At 49.8% G+C, this 20,331-nt stretch overlaps 1 protein-coding gene across 1 annotated transcript in view; it reads left to right on the top strand.

Moving 5' to 3' along the window:
- Pebp4 (phosphatidylethanolamine binding protein 4) overlaps positions 1-19,467 on the top strand; it is a gene marked incomplete at its 5' end in the record, with an annotated part of 217,823 nt that extends 198,356 nt beyond the window's left edge. The window contains 3 exons of the mRNA XM_008850702.2: positions 6,535-6,580; positions 9,024-9,137; positions 19,307-19,467. Coding sequence (XP_008848924.1) covers positions 6,535-6,580; positions 9,024-9,137; positions 19,307-19,455 — 309 coding nt within the window. The remainder of the gene's footprint in view (positions 1-6,534; positions 6,581-9,023; positions 9,138-19,306) is intronic.
- Positions 19,468-20,331: the final 864 nt, after the last annotated feature.

The following is a 20,331-nucleotide window of genomic DNA, read 5'->3' as shown; positions in this document are numbered from 1 at the left end:
ATCTGTAAATTCAAGTTTCAGCCTGCTGGTGGCTTTTGCTGTTGCAAACCTAAGAGACTGCCTACCGTCCAAGCCTGACCTCTTGCTTGCATGATCAGCCTTCTTTTGAGTCTTTCAGACATGCAGGCTGGTAGGTGGCCCAGTCCAGTCACATCTTTCATGTCACTTACATGTTCAGTCAATGCTTAAGCAGTGTGTTGGTTACTTTTCCCATTCCTCTGACAGAAACAGCTTAAAGGCAGAAGGATTTGTTTTAGCTCACTGTTTGGGGGACACAGTCCATCACGGTGGGGAAGGTATAATGGCTAGTGTAGCTCCATGTAAAGCCACAGCTCGTCATACTTTGATGAATCAAGAAACAGAGAAAACAGACCAGAAGTGGGACAAAGGTTTGCCCTTCAAGGCTTGCCCCCAGTGCCCTGCATATGCCATCTAGGCTCCATCTCCCAAAGGTTCTATAGCCTCCCAAAACAGCTTCACCAGTTGGAGACCAACTGTCCAAACATATAAGTCTACAGGGGCTATTTCAGACTTGAAAAATAACAGGCAGCTTTCTCAAGCTGTCCTTCACTTCCCTCTCTTATTTTGTCCACTGAAAAACAAAACACTCCTACACATCCTTCAAGGCCCAAAGACTAGCCTCCGTTCCCTCGCTCCCTCTGATCATATCCCCTTCCCATAGTGTATTTGTATCTTCTGTCATCTGGGTGCCCCTACATCACTGCTTATAGACCTCAGTTTTCTAGGCCATTCACAGTTGTTTCTTTGCTAATTTATCTGCCCCTCTAGACCATGGGCTCCTCAATATCATTCCTCAGGGTCAGTTCCATGCTAGTGACTGCCACACACAGGCTGAGTCAAGAAAGCAAGACCACACACATTCCACATGGCCTGGAACAAAGGTCCTTGGACAGCCTATACTTTTCAAGTCACAGATAGCCTTGACCTTGACCTTGGGAAATTTTACTTCCTCTTAACCCAGTGTGACTGAGGGTAGTTAAGTTTTGGGTGATGCGCCTCCCATCCCAGGCAACTATTTTCTGCAAGAAGTAAATCATTCCCCTTCAGCCACACCTCACCCTGCCCTGCCCCACTGTATATGGCATCCAGAGACTTGGAAAGTAAACCAGCTCTAGATTTGAAGCCAAGCCCAAAATCAAAATCCAGCAATCCTGCTGTCAACTGGTGCCAGGAAACCCGGATCTGCTGCCCATCCACTGGGATAATCTAAATACAATATTCGCTATGCTGTCCCCAATGCCCATGAGGGTGCAAGGAAAACACCTAGCAAGTCTTTGATCTTGACATATCTTGAAGGAAACAGGTACACAAAATAATTGGCCATCTTACACCCTGGGCTCTAGAGTCACTCAGCTCCCAGGAGGGCTCAGATCTGTGTACATCCTTCTTACCACTTCCCGCCAGCTTTATCCCACCTGCTCCAGCGGCCAGCCCTGCATTTACAGCCCCAGGGCAAGAGCGGGCCACAGAGTTAATTGACTGGAAGGCTTTCCCTTGGAGCAGGCACTATCTCCAGGGCTGGGTCTTCTCCAGGCTGGCATTTGGTGGCCCGGCAGTCACAGCCCCTGGGGATCTCAGAGTCTGGGAGCTGTCAATGCCTTCCACTCACTTAGCCCTTGTTAATTGCAGAATACACAGATTGCTGGGTAGCACTTTCCAGTGCTGTGCCTTTTCCTGGCTCCTTTGCCACTTGGCAGCTTGCAGGCAGCTGTGCAAAACAGCAAGGCGCTTTCTGGTTTTGGTGCCAGTGTCAGGGAGTCTAGAGCTCTGTTTCTTTTTTTTTCCTTCTTCTTCATTTTCAACTCAATGGTTCTGTTTGGCTCATTTCTCCCACTACTCTCCCTTAATTTCTCTGCACCTCATCTTTCAAGCTTGGGACTCTTTGGATGCACACACACACACACACACACACACACACACACACACACACCCTAAAATCAGGAAAGCAAAACTTCCCACTCTTCCAGAGGGAAGCCCTAATCAGACAGAATCCTTCCATTTAAATGGGAAGAAGTGGGTGAATAGATTAAATCATCTCCTGAGTGCTAGAGGAAATGCACCAATGACCTCCAGCTGGAGGTCAGCTTGGGACTTTGGAAGGGCCCAAGTGGGCCGCTAGTTTCTTTTAAGAAATTTCAGGGAAATGATACCAGGCCAGCATCCCTGCTGGGACCAGCAACAGCCAGTGGTTTTTTGGCAGTGATAGGGGGAGGGGGAGAGCTCAGAGCGTATAGCACTCAAGCATCACTATGAGCGGAAACAAAGGGTAGAAACTAGAAGTAAAGCTGACTGAGGCAGCAAGGACAAGGGAAACAGCATCTCTCTGGCCCATTCTGTACAAGGCATCCCAGGAGAACAAAGACAGCAGGATGCAGTCCCTGCTCTGGAGAAGCCAAAAGCTCTAATGCTTTCTGTCCAGTTGCATGAACCACGGCTCTCCATCTTCCCATGCAGGGAGTGTTGTGAGATCAGAGGAATAAAGCCCTGGAGATTTGAAACATGAACTCTTAGTGGCTAGAGACAGACAGACAGACAGACAGACACACACACACACACACACACACACACACACACACCAACTTCCAGTGCCATGCTTTTGACTTCCTAAGACAAATCAGCCTGAACAGGCTTTTTAAGACATTCTGAGTCATCTTGGTCCCTGAATGAGTTTACTGTGACTCTCAAGTCCCAACTTTTGCTAAGTATCTCCCAGTTCTAAACTAGTCCAACAGAGAACCAGTGAGTACAGAGATGGGAGCCAGTGAAAGGAAATTTCATGTTCCACCGAGGCAGACATATCTTCCCATATGTCCACAGAGTCCAGGTCCTTCTCTGCAATTAGAATCATTTTTGCCAGGGCTGGGGATGTGATCCAGTGGTAGAGTGCTTCCCTAGAATGCACAAAGCTCTGGGCTCCGTTCTGAGCACCACAAAAATAATTTGTGTGTATTCCTATACCAAATAGTCGTGTATACACCTAACACCCTATATGCACACACATGCATACATGCATGCGTACATATAATCATGTACACATACACACACACACACACACACACACACACACACGGGACCAACTTCTAAGATCAAGAGCAACTGCTATTCTGACATCCTGGGCAAGTAAGAGTCAGTCCTACAAAACAATTTTCCGCTCTTCCTCCTGTCCCTGCTAGAAGGGTCATGATCATCAGATTCTCCTCCCTAGAGGCTTCTAGTTGTAAAGAATTGCTTCTCCGAGGTCATCTGTCCCTGACACTTATAGTAGCCCCAGATGTCCTCCCAAGTACATGACTCAAATACGTTGGGGACCCCAGTCCTGCTGCTCTTAAAAACCCATCTGTGGCTTTTCAGTGTTGCTGAGGATCAGAACTCCAACTGCATCGACGATGTTTGTGATTTCCATAATTATTTCCTTTTTTAAAACCTGAGCATTTAGGGGCTGGAGAGATGGCTCAGCGGTTAAGAATACTGGCTGTTCTTGCAGAAGACCCAGGTTCAAATCCCAGCACCCACATGGCAGCCAGGGGATCCAACGGCCTCTTCTGTCCTCCGAGGGCACTGCACGACACGGGTGCACTTACCTACATTCAGGCAATACACGCATACACATAAAATAAAAATAATAAATAAAATATATTAAAAAAAAAACCTGAGCATTTAAACAGTTCCTTTTGAAAATGTCAGCAAGTCTTTGGCGATAGTAGTAAGGGAAAGGATTTTGTCTTAAAGAGGACCAAGCACACCTGAGGCTGGCGGGGCAGGTGGAGGCAGTGGGGTTTTGGTGTAGCGGAGGAGGCTGAAGGTGTTAGGGCTCTCTGTAGTCCTTTGCCTCCTGCAGGTTCTCCTTCCAAAGTGCAGGTGTCTCTCCTGCTTGGCCTCTTGGGCAGAGCTGGCATCTCGCAACATCCTGCTCCTGTTCTAGAACTTAGTCTGGACCATCCTCCAAAGTTCCAGTTTTCCAGACCTGGATGTGATTTTCAAACCCATTAAGATATTTTCGGGAAACTGAGATGAGCTAGAAAACTATTTCCATTATAGCCCCGGGCCTCCAGGTACTATTTGACTAGTTTGGTTTGACTTGATCCTGAGTATTATGCACAAGGCTCCACACACACTAAGCACCCCTTCACATTGTGCCACTTCCTCATCTATTATCTGTGTATTCTCATAATAGTTGGCCGAAAACAATGCTTCCCAGTGGAGCAATGGGCTTTTCAAGCATGAAAAGGCACAAGGCAGTATTGTGGGCCAAAAGGCCTGAGCCCTTGACCAGTCAGCCTCAGGGATCCCAGGGCATATGGCCCAGCCTTCCTGAATATTCTAGAGCTCACCCACTCATTGCTCAAATGGCTTAGGACAATTTATTTGGCTTTTCTAGGCCTCAGCTTTCTCACCTTTTCAAGGTTCCCAGGACCCTGCCTTACTGGTGTTGATTCCACATTAAAAATCTCAGTCCCTCAGGACTAGCCAGGAGGTTTTGTAACCAAAGGACACTTGACCACCATCACCCAACCTAAATCAAGTCACAGCCACACTATCCACTCACTGCTTGGGAACCTTCTGCTACCAAGTCCTTCTCTACCCTTCCTACTAGCAAGACCGGCACCTGTCCATAGGACCAGCTCAGGCAACCCCAAGCAGCTAAATGTCCTCTGCACCCAATGGAACATAGGGGTAGTGAAGCAGTAGGGTGAGGGATAGGAGGGAAGGGCTGACAGCTTGCCTGTGTGAGTACAACCCAAAGATTGTGCAGTCTTTGCCAAGCAGCCCTAGTGGATGAGAAGATGCTCCCAAGGTCTGAGCAAGACCACAAGTCAGACTTTCCAAATGGGCCCGGCTCTGATTCCACACCAGCTGCTCTCTGACTGGCAAGTCTCAGCCCCCCACCCTCACTGCCTCCCTGCCCTCACTGGAGGAGAGAGACCTGTTTATCACTTGGGTGGGACCCAAGCCTGTGTGGAATTGAAAAGAAACAGCCAGGCTAGGTTGCTATTGTTTGGTTTAAACAAACCACTGGCTGGGCTGCCTTGGAGAGGAATGAGGGGGAGGCCAGGGAACAGAGAGCAGGCTGCTGGGCTCGGCTTCCCTGCCTCCTCCCCATCTTGCTAGGGTGGCCAAGAAAGCTATTTTGGGAAAGTACTTCTAAGCTTCTGTTGGGTCCTGACCTCTCCTGGAAGGGACAGGAATTGAGGGGGAAAGTCTCTAAGCACCAACCCCTTATCCTCACCCTACCCTTACTCCAGCCCCAGACTCTCTATTCCTGGTCACATCTGGGTCTGATGCCAACCCCAGACAATGCCAGGCCCCAATGTGGGAGTCAAGAGACTGTACTGGGAGACTAGCCAGACTGGCTGTAGTGGGTACCAATGCAGGGGCTGCATTTGAAGATGTATCTAAGGTTACAGGAACAGGGATGGAGAGGGCAAAAGGATGGGAGGAGAGGAGATGGGGTAGCTAAAGTCAGATGTTCAGGAATCATGAGAGTGGAGTTTGTTCTCACTCCTGCCTCTTCTCCCAAAGATGACCTAGACACTCATGGACAAGCCTGGGGGGCTGGGGGATACTAGCAAGGAGACCCACAGTGAACAGCCCAAAGGGAAGGCTGTCAGGTGGTCCTAGAAAGGGCAAGTGGCCAGCCAGGGGTCAACCCTCACCTCTCCCAGCCTCACTCTCTCCCACATCCTCCATCCTACCTCCACTTCCCGGGAGTGAGAGGCAGAGACTACCCCAGGAAGGGCCGGGTGGAAAAGGGGCCAGGGCACAGTTAGGTGTTGGCAGAATCAATTAAGAGCCACACTAATCACCATCATTAAGGCTATAAAACCCCACACCTAGGGGCCCGCAGGGCTCCCTGGAATGGCCTGGGGCCCCGAGCTGTGGCACAGACCCAGGGGCCCGGCTCCAGTCCCTTTCATCTAAGCATCTTCCAGTCCTGCACAAACAGTAATTAGCACCCGCCCCCAGGAGCACCTCATTATCCCACAGACACTGAGCGGAGAGGAGGGAGGAGGGAAGAGGAGGGAAACTGAGGCCAAAAAAACTTCCCAGAGCTGTGGGCTGAGTCCAGTCAGTCTACCCTGAGTCCAGTCAGGCAGTTCACCCTCTCCCCTGCCTTCCGTTCCCCCTCTACTTCCTCCCTGGCCCTACAGGCTAAAGGGTCCAGAGGGAGCAGAGTTCCTCTCTCCTTTGAAGATGGACTAACTAGCCATTCCTTGAGGACAGCTGGGCCCAGTGTCCCATGAACAGTTACATCCTATGGCCAGTCTCAGGGCAGATGGTGATCACAGGGCAACCCTGGGAAGGGCCCTATCAGGACTCCCCAGAGGGCAGGTGTCTGTCCTCTGACTAGGCCACCCCCCTCCCCAGTCACTCTGTATCAGTCTTTTCTCCATCTTGCCCCTGCAGAGACAGCAAGCAGCTCAGCAGAGAAGGGGTGCTAAAGCATGGTGGGGGGCAGCCTTTACCGTTGCTGTCCAGGAAGTCATCTACAGCCTTGCCTGTTTCTCCTTTCAGGGTGCCGACTTGAAGAGTGGGAATATTAAGGGCCAGATAATAACAGGTGAGTGGGCCTCTCTAGCACCCCTTCCCCCAACCAGGGCATTAATAATGGCCATGAAGAGTCACAGGACACTACTTCTCAATGTGCAAACACCAGCCACAGAAAGTCACCTGTAAGCGCTGATGTCATCACAACGGCCTTGCAAGGTTTGGGGGTTTAGTTTTTGTTTTTTGTTTTGTTTTTTTTGAGTCAGGGTCTCATGTATCCCAGGCTAGCCTCCAGCTTGACATGGTGATCACTCCAAGGGTGATCTTGAACTTCCTTGATCCTCTTGCCTCCCCCGCCTGAGTGCTGGGATTATAGGTTTGCACCACCATGCTTGGTTTATGCAGCAGTGGGGACTGAACTCAAAGCTTCATGCATGCTAGACAAGTCCTCTTCCCCCTGAGCTTCATCCCCAATCCTAAATTTTTTTTTAAAAAAAAAAAAAAAAAAAAAAAAAAAAAAAAAAACAACTAAGGTGGAGGGGAGGCTGCCCCACATCATGCAACTAGAAAGGCAAGGGGCCATCCGGGGGTCTGGTTGACTGCAGGGCACTTACGACCCCATTTCCCTCTCACGTCTCTACCCACAAAGTATGCCCTGAATTCCCCTTAAAGGGGGTACTCAGGTAGTGAGCTGGCCTCAGACAAAGGACTGAGAACAAATGGTCTCACAGTCTATTAAGTCACATAGGCTCTGTATTATGAGGTCAGGATTCCAATCCCAGCTCTACTTCCTGTGGGCCCAGCCTCACCATTCAGAACATCAATTTCTTCATCCTAAAAACAGACATTATACCCACCTTGCCAAGGCATGGAAAGAATGAAGATGATGTCATAAGTGGAGATTGTGTGCCTGGCCCAGGACCTGGCCAACATGTGTGTATCCCACCCCACAACTGAAAATTTTTGCTTTGGAGGTTTTGAATGGGGGATTCTTCAGGGAAGCCTTAGTAAGAAGGGTAAAGTCCCCATCTCCCTGAGGTTTAATCCTCAGTTCTAACTTCAGGCTTGTCCACACCGAATCCTGGTCACCTGTCTTTGGTCACATGGAATATGCTTACCTCAAAGGTGCTGGGCAACCCCAGAGCCTACCAGCCTAGCCAGAATCTGCCCATCATACCTGCCTTCCACACACCCATGCACACAAGAAATAGTCTTTGCCACCACATGCACAGAGTCTTCTCAGCCCTAGAGGTGTTTAGGAAGAATCTAAAGTCACATACATTGACACAGATGCTCCAAAACAGCCTCAGAGGATTGGCACACCAGCACCTCCCATGTGCACAGCAGCCCTCTTGTAGACCTCAAACCACACAAACTTATAAAGCTCCTGGCACACCCTGCTCTATTCCCTCTGAGCATGTACAACACACACACACACACACACACACACACACACACACACACACACACACAGAGTATCTGATCTGCAATGGGAAAGATGAACAGTCAGGAATTCCCCTGGCTGTTGGCATGCTGGAGGCCCAGTGGTCGGAAGTATACTATGAGGAGCACTTCCAACAGCGCCTAACAGCCAGTCCCTCTTTTGTTTCTTGATCAGGAGAGGAAAGGAGGGGGATCACCATAAAGAACCAGTACTCCCTCCCACCAACATCCTCCTTGCAAACATGCCTCTTCCCCCCTCCCCCCGGAAATCCTCGGCCCCCGCTTGTGTCTGCTCCTTGACAAGGGAGATGGGAAGAGGGAAGGAGGAGGAGCAAAGCACTATTGGAAGAAACTCCAGGTTAGAAGACCTGGGCCAGGCCAACAAAGCCCCAGGTTGTGCATAAGCACGAGGGAGATCTTCATGGTACAATCCTACCTCTGAAAATAGTCAGCCTTCCAGAGGGAGAATGAAGGGGAAGGAGTCTTCTTCTCGGTGCCCTGAGCTCCCAACTCCTACAGTGCCTGTGATCAAACCATTGAACCCAGTCCCACCCACCCCATAACCACTTCCAGATCCTCCCAAACCAGCCAAGAAAGAGGCTTCTTTGGGGATTGAGATCATAAGGAAATGCTGAAAAAAATAAATTAAAACCCACTGCCAAATACACAGGGGAAGATGGGTTTCTCTTGAGGCAGGAAATCCATCAGGACAGACTAAAGCAAAAACAGGACACCACCAACACTCACTGGCCCAGAAAGGCCTGGGAGCCACGCCAGCTCCTCACCCCTTCATGCCAACCTGTAGCCTCCCCCTACCCACACCCACCCCAAACACACATCTTCGAAGACACTGAAGGTGAGATTCTACCACACATAAATCCTAATGGGGTGCAATGGCTATAGGTTCATTTGGGACCCCAGGAAGGTCAGATGGGATGGAAAATCACAGATGGTTTTTTAAGATTTTTTTATTTTATTTTATTTTTTTAGAGCTGCCAGGAGAAACTCTTAAGTAGTAAGCAACTGGGTGAAATAGTGGTAAAGCCACTGTGTCCCTTGTCTTTTCCCTGCAGCCTACCAGCCTCCCACCCCACCACCGACTACTGGCTTACACCGTTACCAGTTTTTCATCTATCTTCAGGGAGGGATACCCATCTCAATCCCAGCCAAAGATAACAAAAACCGAGGTGAGGATTTCCTGATTGTCACAGTGAGGCTAGGGGCGGATTCTGGGGAAAAAACTAAAGTTTCAAAGCCTTTATGGAAAAGTCAAGACTGACTTCCACCCATGAACCTTGGAGACTGGGGTCAGAGGATGGTGTTTCTTGGGAGTGAATGGATTGGAATGATTGTCCTAAAGGAGATGTTGGCTTTAGATATGGTCTCCCAGAAGTAAGCCCTATCAACCCAGAAACATCCCTAAAACTTTGCATGGCGTGTATAGGCAGCTACCCCACAGCAGCTAATTGTGCCCTATAATTGAGGCCGATCTGGGCAAGAGGGCCCTGGAATGCCACCCTGCTGGTCTGCCTTCACTGGTGGCTAATTGCTCCATCTGCTTTGCCATCTCAGTGATGGGGCAAAGATGTCCCTAGCCACACCCTCTCCCCCAACTTCTCTGAGCAGCCCTCCTTGGACACTTAGAGAGGACACCTTCCCATACCCTGCTCATGGCTAATCTAGCCTACTTAGCATCAGTCCTCCAGGACTGGGAAGCAGGAGAGGCCGTGGTTAGACTGTAGGTGACTCACTGTATGAGCTTTAGATTTCTCTTTAGGAAAATGGGAAATACAGTAATCCCTATGCACTCTGTCACCTCCTCGGGTTTAGGAACAGGAAGGTCATGCAGAAGGCACAGATGACAGTGTGAGGGTCATAAGCATACATGCCCCAGGCTGTGGGGAAGGTGAGTGGGAAGGCAGATGTGGGCAACCGTTTCCTCTCCCCTAGTGACCCCAACCAACTTCCACCCACTGGGAGTCGGCACAGGTATTGTCACATCCCTGGTGCCTGAGGCTCCAGAGGAGAGGAGCCAAAGCCCAAAAAAGGACTGGCACACTGGTGTGCTGAGCAGGGGCCACCAATCACAAGAGCCTCAGCACCTGGAACCAAGTCAGTGCCACCTTTCTACCCATGAACCCTCCACAGATGCCCTCACCCCCTTACCAACCTGCAGGTTTGTTTAAATAGCTCTGCCAAAGACCCACTTTGAAGTGTGGATACCAAGATAGAAGAAAGAAAAGAATATGCACCTTGCCCAGGCCAAAACAGGTTTCTCAGCTTCCTGGATACAAATCTCACCAAAATGTCAGGAAATCCCTATTCCATCCAGGCATGGTGGCTCCAGGGTACCAGAAATTAACACCTTGTCCTGTACCATTCCCACCATTCTACCAGAGTCTCATAGAATAAGAGCATGCCTCAGCAACCCCTCTTAGACTCCAGGAACCCAGTGCCAATGCCCTAGACAGGAGAATGTTCAGAATAGGATCACACTGCCCAGCTCTGCTCAGACAGGGCTCCCAAGGTCTGACCACAGCCTATTGGCCTGGAAACACAGAGGCTCAAGTGTTCAGCAAAGGCTTCCTACCCACCTAGAAAAGGCAAGCAGAGAAGCAAGGAAGCCACACATCTGTGGGGCCTGAAACCCATTGTTAATCCCACTGGATCTTTACCAGAACCACCATTCCTTACACACACACACACACACACACACACACACACACACACACACACCTGCTTCTAGGTAGAGTAAGACTCCTTTAGTTTTATTTGTTACCAGAAGTCTAATCCCACCATGGGGTTCTAGTCCCTGTGCCAAGGGCTACAGAGAGGAAACAGTCCCAGAGCCCATGGAATTTTCCCTGCCCTCAAGGAGCTTATAGCCTACTTTGGAACTGATTAAATAACAATGTGGAACAACTTATAATTAAGCAGTTAATTGTGTGGTTCTGGCTGTGAGGACACAGATCACTCTGTAGGTTGGGGATGCATCTCCTCCCTCCCTGGGGTCTCCTTGTTGGGACCTGGCCTTTCTTCAGCCAGGTAGGGAGCAAAGGTGTTTTTACATGGGATAAGGAAAACGTGCTTCTACTTTCCAGTTGGTAATAATCCTCTCTGAGCCTCAGTTTCCTCCCTAGAAAATGAGGGAATCATTGGAAGCCAATCTACAGACCTCTGACCCTAAGGCTTTGTGGAAAAGTGGGGTGTGCAGAGGGTCCTGCAGAAAGAACTCTGAGGCAGCAAGGGGCTGGCATGAATGAACCCAGGAAGATTGCAAGAGCAGAAACAACAAGTCTTACCCAACTGCAGAGTGCTGAGGGCCTGGCACATTCTGTACCATCTGATGGTGCTTAGGGACTCATGAAGCCCTAGGCAGGACTGACACTCAGGAGGTCAGGGAATGGGGCCCTGCCAATGAACACAAGCCCTGTGACTTACCTTGATCTAGTTTTTTGTTCATAAGATTAGAGCCATGGAGGGATGGGGTATACTATAACCCCAGCCATTGTATTCCCCAGGGTAAACAGGCAGAGACCGTTTGTAGAAGCTGAAAGGAAAAGGTGAGGCTCTGGGAGTTAGGCAGAGAGGTATCTAAGAAGCTAGCTAGCTGAGCCAGTCAGCTAGGCAATTCCAAGAAAACTTTGCAAAGCAGTTTTGAAACTAAAGTAACCTAAAGGTCCCCAGTGTGACATAGTGTACAAGTCACTAAAGAAAAACAATGTAGAGAACCAATTTTGTTCTACTCTTGTTCAGGCCCTTGTCCTCCCTGGGACTCATGTGTATGTGACATACTGTCAGAAGAGACTCTAAGATGATTGTCATTGAACCTGCCATGACTGGTGGTGAATGGCAGGTGGCATTGTCCAAAGGCACGGAAGTGAAGCCCCCCATAAGGTTCCTCTCTGCCCTGTGACTCAGGACAAAAGCATTTGGTCAGAGAATGGGGACATCTTGACATTCACACGCTCAAGCATTCTGTGACCTTGGACAAGCCACTTCATACCCCTGTGTCTCAATTTCTATCTCATCCAAGCTGGATTAGAGGGTTGGAGAGATGGCTCAGTGGTTAAGAGCACTGGCTGCTCTTGCAGAGGACCCAGGTTCAATTCCCAGCACCCACATGGTGGCTAACAACCATCCGTAACTCCAGTTCCAAGGGATCCGACACCCTCTTCTGACCTCCATGAGTACTGCATGACACAAGCGCACTTGCATACATGGAGGCAATACACTCACACACATAAAATAAAAATAATAAAATATTTTTTAAGAAATGGGATTGGGATAGTTATTCTACAGTGGAATGACCTGGAACTGATTTGCTCCTGAGTTCAGCCACATGAATGTAGAGCACTGACAAGGTTTGACTGGAGGGGCCAACCCCAGACATTTCTAATTGGAGTTTTCACTGCAGGCAGCCTGCCTGGCAACTAGCACCATAGGAAGGGCCTAGAGGGGCTCAACCACCTTGCTCTAATTACAAAGTCCTGTGGTACAATGAGGCCACTCCTCTGCCTTCCAGGGCCCTTTCATCTCTTTGACTGACCAATGCCTCTACACTCCCGGGACAACACTGGGTCCTAGAGTGTGCACAGCATGCTGCCCAGTGCTAGTAGAACAAAAGGGAGCCACACATCTCTGCTCCCATGGATGTGTGTGTCACCCAAGTGTAGCCCATGAGGAAATGGAACTCGCAGAAAGCACCGGAGAAGATGTCCAAATAGCTCACGCATCACTGGGCACCCAGGGAGGAGAGGACGAGGACCTTGAAACTGCTCTCTCTGACAAGGGCCAGCCTTGTTTCACTCACATCATTCCGAAAGCCATTCTTTGTCTTCCCAGACTTGGAGCTAGAGTTGACTCTGGCCTAGGATGTACTGGATCTCTGATCTCGGCTTTTCAGTGAACTGATCCTGTCCTAGCACATCCCACTCCAAGTCCTAAAGGTGGCCTCAGCTAATCTGTGATTCTTCATACTGTCCCTACATGTTTTTCTTAGCAGCAACCTTGGACTTGGCATTTAGACTTCTGGATTCTAGAGGAATGAACTGACCCTACATGCAGATTCCCAAGACCTTCACATACTGCCAGAGTACTCCTAAATCCTGCTTCCCATTCATGTCAACCTGGCTGATTCACCCATCCCTGTCTGCCAATCTATATGGGCCACTGCTCCCCTCCCGCAGTGTGGAATATTTCCTCTGTGTGCTGCCCCCTCAGCCCAACCTGACCCCACCCTCTTCTGTTAGTGTCCCCGTCACCGTGTCAGCTCTCCTAACGTTTCGTTATACTCAGGCATCTGCCTAGGCCTCTTAGGTGTTAGTAAATACTGTTCTACTCTCACCAGCCATGCTTCCATCAGGAGACTATAGATTCCTTGACAGAAAACGTCACCTCTGTCTTCCTTCCTTTGATCATCTGTCACTGTGCCCAGCTTACTATGGCCTCTCAGTCAACCAAGAGTGTCTATATGTGTGATACGCCCACGGATGCACATTTGCAAGCCATTTATACATGGATCTGTGTGCTCTCACACCCTCACGTTCACAAGCACACACACATCACGTCAACTTCCTTCGCTGCCTGAAGAGGCAGCCACATCTGTGAACACTGTGCCCTCAAATTCAGTCTCCACATCCATATCCTCCCTGTCCAACTCTAAACAGCTAGGATTACCTCTCTTGGATCAGCCTGCCCTACACACCTTGAGCTTTCCCTTTACCCCACTATGTCAGGGGGCAGGACATAGCCAACCACCCTGATGAATGAGGAAATCAAAGCTCATGATTGACCAAAGGTAGGTCCACAGTTAACAAAAGATCAACCTTCTCCTGGCAAACGGCTCTTGGCCTTGGCACCAACATGCTCAACATTCCTTCTGTCTCCTGAGACTCCCAGACTCTGGGCTCTGGTACAAGGATAGATAGGAAGTAATTCTGTCTTGGTGTCCTGAGCCTGAGGTGGTCTGTCTTGCTCAATGCTCCCTTCTTGAGTAAAGGCTATGGCTAAGTTTCAAACTCCTGGGGAGCTATAGTCAACACTATACCACACCTCAGCCACTGGCCCAGAGTTGTCACAATCCATTCTCATGCGCCTCTTGTGAGTAAGAGCAGGGACCAGGAATGGAGCAAGAGCTAGGACTCAGCAGCCAAGTTAACGTATTTGTCAGATCCATCATTTGGTAGTAGCAATGGTTGGCTGGAATTTGGGGAATATCTGTGGGTTCTCTATGTCCTATGAGATGATAGATGACATTTTACAACTTGATCCAAAAGACACTCAAAGGTCACAAGCTCAGGACGGTGCCACAGTGTCAGTTACCACCTCTGGGGCCTTCAGTGGGGAAGCTTGATTGTTGCAAAATGGGATGGAAACAGCAAGCAGGGTTGGGGTTCTGAGCTAGGCAGCCATAAGCCGCTCCCCAGCATGCAGACATCTGGATTCCAGGGTCAGAGAGGAAGAACAGGCAAGGGCTGCAATACAGTGGGGTCTAAGTCTTACATGGTTTCCTGGGTGACTGTGACAGGGCCACTGTTGGGCCACGGGCATGAAAGCAGCAGAGCCCCAAGCCACAGCAGTTAAGAACCCATTGACTGTAGACAAGAGCTGGAGCTCAGGGTAAGTGGAAGAATATGAAGGGAATATGCCCAAGAGGAAAAGGGGGTCCTGCCCAGAGAACAACCCCACCTTCAGACTACCATCCTCCGGCACACATACAGACATAACACAAACACACACATCCCGCTGCAAAACAGCGCAACCTACCCCCCATGACCTCCCACAGTGGTTCACCTGGCCTGGCCCCAGAAGCCCCCAGGGCCCAGCCCTGTTCACATCACCGTGTGGGCTTGTGTGGCATGCAGCTCTCTTCTGTCTCCAAAAGGCCCTACCCACCTGGCAGGGCCTGGTACCTCTGGGGTCCTGGCAGGCGCCCAGCTGGGACCATCCTAGGCAGCATTCAGTCTGGCACCCTAGCCAGGAACTATCTGAAGTTTCTGTAAGCTGAAAGAAAGTCTCTTGGAGAAATGTGCCCCAGTCAGGCTGAACATTGACCATTCAAAAGGACAAAGGACTCATAGATAACTCCCAAATTCTAGCCCAAATCCCAGTCAGCCTTTGCTACTACCGAATACAGGAACTGATAAATGGGAGCTAACTTGGCCACTGATTGCCTCATTCTCTCCCTCTCTTCTCTATCCCCTCTCAGCTACATGATGGAGAAAGGAGGTCTAATGACCCCCCTGGCCACGTGATTAGGAATCTCCCTCTCATTCTCCAGCTGTCTTGGGTTCTCTTCTGTGGAGGAGATGGGACAAGCAACTCCTCACCACTGTGGGCCTTCCCAGCCTCCCTGCTGCCCACTTGGACCAAAGTCCCATGTCCCAGTGGTCCCTCTGTCCCAAAGCCTCTCAAGCCAGCAGGATCAGCCACTCAGCAAATACTCTCCAGAAGTAATTGGATGTGATGGAACGAGGGCTTTTCAGCTCCTGAGTGAAAGTCTCTGGATGTCATTTAATGGCACAAAAAATAAAAGGCTCAGGCCTCCCGCCTACTACTGCCAGGACATCATTAATCTCTGCAGAAAGGCATCAGTTCTTCTATCACCCAACCAGCCCCAACGAGCCAAACAAATTACAGACCTGAGCCGGGCTCTCTGTGGGGGCAGTTATTAGGTTGGACTTGAAGTCATGTTTTCTTCAGGGCCACAGTCCCCTCATCACAAGTGGTAACCTGCCAAAGGGGAAAATAGAGCAAGGCCAAGGTGAAGGGAAAGGCTGGATGCCTTGGTGAGAGGCAAGTCACTTGCCTTGGGGCAAAGCAGCCAAGAGCCAGGTGCCTGGGTCTCTACAGGGACTGCCTGGGGCAGGAGGCTGAAGTCAATGGCTAAGACTCTTGTTCCCCAGCTTACCTGAATGGCACCTGCCTCCTTCAGGCTCCCATCCCCAAACTCAAAGCTGGGAGACACTTCAGAAGCCACTGGGGACCAAGTAGAAAGTCAAATGAAAACTGTTCTTCCAGAGCAGGGCCGGGCAGCACTGTCTTATACTGATAGAAGCTTTGGGAGAGGACCTGTTAAAGGGCCTGTGAGCATCAGCCAGGGGCCGACTGCAAAACTATGCTACTGGTCAAGGTTTCCCTGTAGGACTTATTTTTCATCCAGTGTTAATTAGGAAATATTAGAAACTCACTGAGATCAGGAATGAAGCTGCATACATAGATCCGCTACCATCACCCATGACTGGCAGAGGCCCAGGGAGGCCCTGCCGGTGTTACATAAAAGGGGCTAGCACTCGGGTCCACTCAGCTCAGAATGCACAGTTCTAAGAGTTGTTTACCTCATTCCTGCATCCTACAAAAGATGTGCATGCACATGATAGCCAGTTCCGAATTGCAAAAGCCAGCCCCACTGACTCGGAACCTAGGGTAAAGAAAGTGACCATCAACACCTGCCCCCAAGACCATTCCAAACCTGCTACCCATAGCCACCCCCGGGATTGAAGCTCAGAGAAGTAGCCCCTTTCTTGGTTGCTGAAGACAGGGTCCTTGTATTCCTGGTGCTTAGCAGGAAGTAGGGCATAAAGTATGGTTCAGAATTCCCCCAGGGTTTAGATAAGGTTCCTCACTCTGCCCTCACCCTCTCCCACAACCAGGGTAACTAACATCAGCACCTCAGCTAACCTCTTCTCCATCTTCTCCATCGGCTCTCAGCAGAGGCAGTGGCCTCTCAGCAGGGCTGCTACAGCAGCTTCTGCAGAATAGAAGGGTGCCCCTGGGGTTGTACAGGGACCAACCTGCACATGATCTATGCAACCCAGCTGCAGGAGCATCAGCCTCTGTGTTGCTCCCTCTGGGCAGCTCAGGGTACAGACAGCAGACAGTACCTTCTCCTGGAAGCCTCTGATAATGCACTCCCCACCCTGCCCACTCCTGAGAGGAGGCCCACAGGACAGCGGTTCCCGCCCTCTTCCTGCAGCTCCAGACAGAGCAATACCATACAGGAAGGGGCTTTCCTCTGAGCAGTGACCACGGAAACCACAGCTCTCCATTTCTCTCCACATGTTCCTAAGGACTTAACTCACCCCTCTTCCTTCTAGAACTTACTCTGGGTCAGTTCCTCTCATCCTCTGTGGCAGGAAACAAGTGGGAGTATGTAAGGAGTCCCTGGTAGGCCAAGGGAGGAGGAGGTGGCAAGAGACTAGCAGGCCCAGGGCCTGGCTTTGCTGAACTGCTGCCCAAGTTATTGAGAACTATGAGGTTGTAGGAAATGTCACTACAAGGAGCCTGAGGACCCCAGGACACTCTGAATTCACAGAGGAGACAGCTATTAAGTTGGGGATGGTCAGCTCTGCGTGAGGAGAGCCAGATCTCTCTCGGGACATAGGGGATTTCTTTCCACCAGCTTGCTCTGATCGCGTGATAGGTTTCAATTCCTTCCTTGTCACTAGGTTCTCTCTGTTCGTAGTCAGCGGGGAAAGGGGAAGGCCACCTTGTGCCCTCATACCTGCTATACACTACTTTACCCATGAGACCTTACACAGAGAGAGAGAGAGAGAGAGAGAGAGAGGCATGTATGCACATACATACACAGACACACATGCACATGCTTTCCAAGAGTCATGATACCAAAATTGCTCTCCAGCCAGCTGTGGGGTACAGTGGCTCCAACCAGGCACAGTGTATCCAAAAGAGCAGTAGGGTGACACAAAGTCACACCATGGAAGTGCCCAATGTAGTCAGTATCCATCCACAAGCCAGGCTTTCAGCATCTTGGCTAGCCTTTCTCCCATGACATACTCGCAAGTCCTAACTCTACAGCCCTTGAGGTTGGGGCAAGCATGCAGCTGCTGAGTCAGCAGCATTGAGGAAACCTTAAAAGGCCTTGCCCCTCATCACAGTACCCCATCCCAGACCCCACAGTCCCTTCTGTGAGCCAAGGATGATGACAATCCTCCACTTCAGAAGTATTGTAAATTAACGTACATAGTGCTCCTATTGTTACACCCGCCACCTAGGAAACACAACAGTGTCACTCTTACTATTATTATCTGTAATATCATTACTGCTTTGGGGGCTGGGATTTAAAAGTGTCCAGATATTCTTGAGAATATCTTTGAAACACCAGCCACACCTGAACGGAAGGTAAGTTTAGAGAAGAGCTGGGTAGACTTCATTTTATCCTCATGAAAATGGTGGTGGGTGAAGATGGGGCCAACAGGTGGCTTGTGGATCAGAGGTGAAGCTCTGCAAAGACTTCCAGGCTGCCAGCCTCTTGCTGACACTCTTCTTTCTAGGTCTCAGGGATGACTGTTCAAACCAAGGCATGTTGGCTACTGCCTATCTTTACTCTAGGCAAGACCTTCCTAAGGTGTTCTCCCATCCAGGGAAGGTGCTAGAGTTAGCCTCACCTCCAAAACAACAAAAAACTGCAGGACACATTTGAGTTACAGTTGTCTAAATAAACAGAAAAAAAATTTTTTAGAATAAGTATTCTCCATGAAGTAGGTGGAATAGATATACTTAGGCAGCAAATGACTTGCTGCTTATCTGAAATCCAAACTTACCAGAGTGTCCTGAATTTTCCTGGCGACCCTCCACCCAGGGTACATGAGGCTCAGGATTTAGGAACCGAACATGGGAATATACCTCTGACTCCTTCTCTCAGCCTCTTCCTAGTGTCTGGGCTGTGTCCTCTTTACCCTACACAAGGCCTGTTCACTCTCCTCCCCACAAAAGGTGTATCCCAGTTGGGTTGTCTCTTCCTGAAGAGAGACTCCTCTGACCTGGGCATTGATTAGGATGCTCCAGACCTGAACTGGGGACATGTCTCCCACACTTAATCCCTATCCAGGATCCAAGCTCCACCCCTTCCTTCTACCCCAGGAAAGGAGCCATGTTTCAGGGTTGTGAGCGCCCCTGGGGAGATCGTAAGAACGGCATAGACTCTTGCCAATCTTGGCCCTAAAGCCAGGGTGAGTGGGTGTGTTGAGAAGAAGCCTCATGGAGTCAGGAGACCTGTAGGAAGAGGGGGTGGGAACTCAACACAGGGTGAGAAGGCAACAGTGTATTAAATAAAAGGCGCTAAAGTAGCCTCAGCTCACTCTGGGCTAAGTCACCATCCTCCTCTAGCAAGCAGGCACCTAATTCTTTCATGTCTTGGAGGTCTACAAGCATCCAGGGACTCCCCTGCAGCTAGGGGCCAGAAGGCCTCCTATGCACTACATGTCCCCTAGCCTGATGGCCAAGGGCATCTCCGCCTGTCTTCGTATCTCAGAGTTGGTGGCCTCTCCCTGTCAGACATCTCGGATCAGTGGTTCTCTCTCACTGTCTCTCTGTGGTCTCTCGGTCCTTCTAGGCTCTTGGAAGCTTGAGAAATTTCTACAGGACTTCAAGATAAATAAACATGAAACAAGTACCCAGTACATGACTGAGTTCGACGGGGATTTGCCACCAGGTTTTGGTAGAAGTGACAATAAGGCCAAGGGCAAAGCCGGGCAAAGATAACTATCCACTGAGCTACAAACTCTCCCCACCAAGGTGTGCATCTACATCATGTCACCTACCACAGGTGGTCTGGGAACAGAACTTCCTTTTGGTATGGAACCCCTTCTCTTCCAAATTAAAAGGTATCATCCAGGGACTAGTGGTTTGTTTCCTAAACTGCATTCCTTCGAAAATCACTAAGGGTAGGGCTGAGGAGATGGCTCAGTCAGTAAAGTGCTTGCCTTGCAAATATGAGGGCTTGAGCTTGGAAGCCCAGTGCTACCAGATGTGGTGACACATGCTTTTAATCCCAGCACCTAGGAGACAGAGGCAGGCAGTGAGTTTGAGATCAGCCTGGTCTACATCAGGAGTTAAGGCCAGTCAAGTCTACTTTGTGAAACTCTGTCTCAAACAAACAAACAAACAAAACAAAAACAAAAACCCAACACTGGGAAAATGAGAAGCAGAGATGGGCAGATCCTGAGGCTTACTGGCCAGTACCCTAGCCTACTAGGCAAATATCCAAGCCAGTGAGAGAACTTATCTCAAACAAAATGTAGAACGTGCCTGAGGAACAACATTTGACATTGTCCTCTGACTTCCACACACATGCACAAACACATGCAAGTATGCAGCCACACATACATGAGTAGTCACACTCACATGAACATGCACACATGAAAAAAGAAAGAGGGGCTAAAGAGATGGCTCATGAGTTAAGAGCACTGACTGTTCTTGCAGAGGGCCCAGGTTCGATTTCCAGCACCCACATGGCGGCTAACAACCATCCGTAACTCCAGTTTCAGTGCCCAATTCTGACCTCTGCAGGCACTGCACGACATGGATGCGCTTACACACATGCAGGCAAAACACTCATACACATAAAATAAAAATGAT

Source organism: Nannospalax galili, unplaced genomic scaffold (assembly GCF_000622305.1).
Source record: "Nannospalax galili isolate Female #2095 unplaced genomic scaffold, S.galili_v1.0 scaffold291, whole genome shotgun sequence".
In the NCBI taxonomy this organism is placed as follows: domain Eukaryota; kingdom Metazoa; phylum Chordata; class Mammalia; order Rodentia; family Spalacidae; genus Nannospalax; species Nannospalax galili.
Note: the sequence above shows the minus strand (reverse complement) of the source record. Positions and strands in the feature narration are given on the sequence as shown.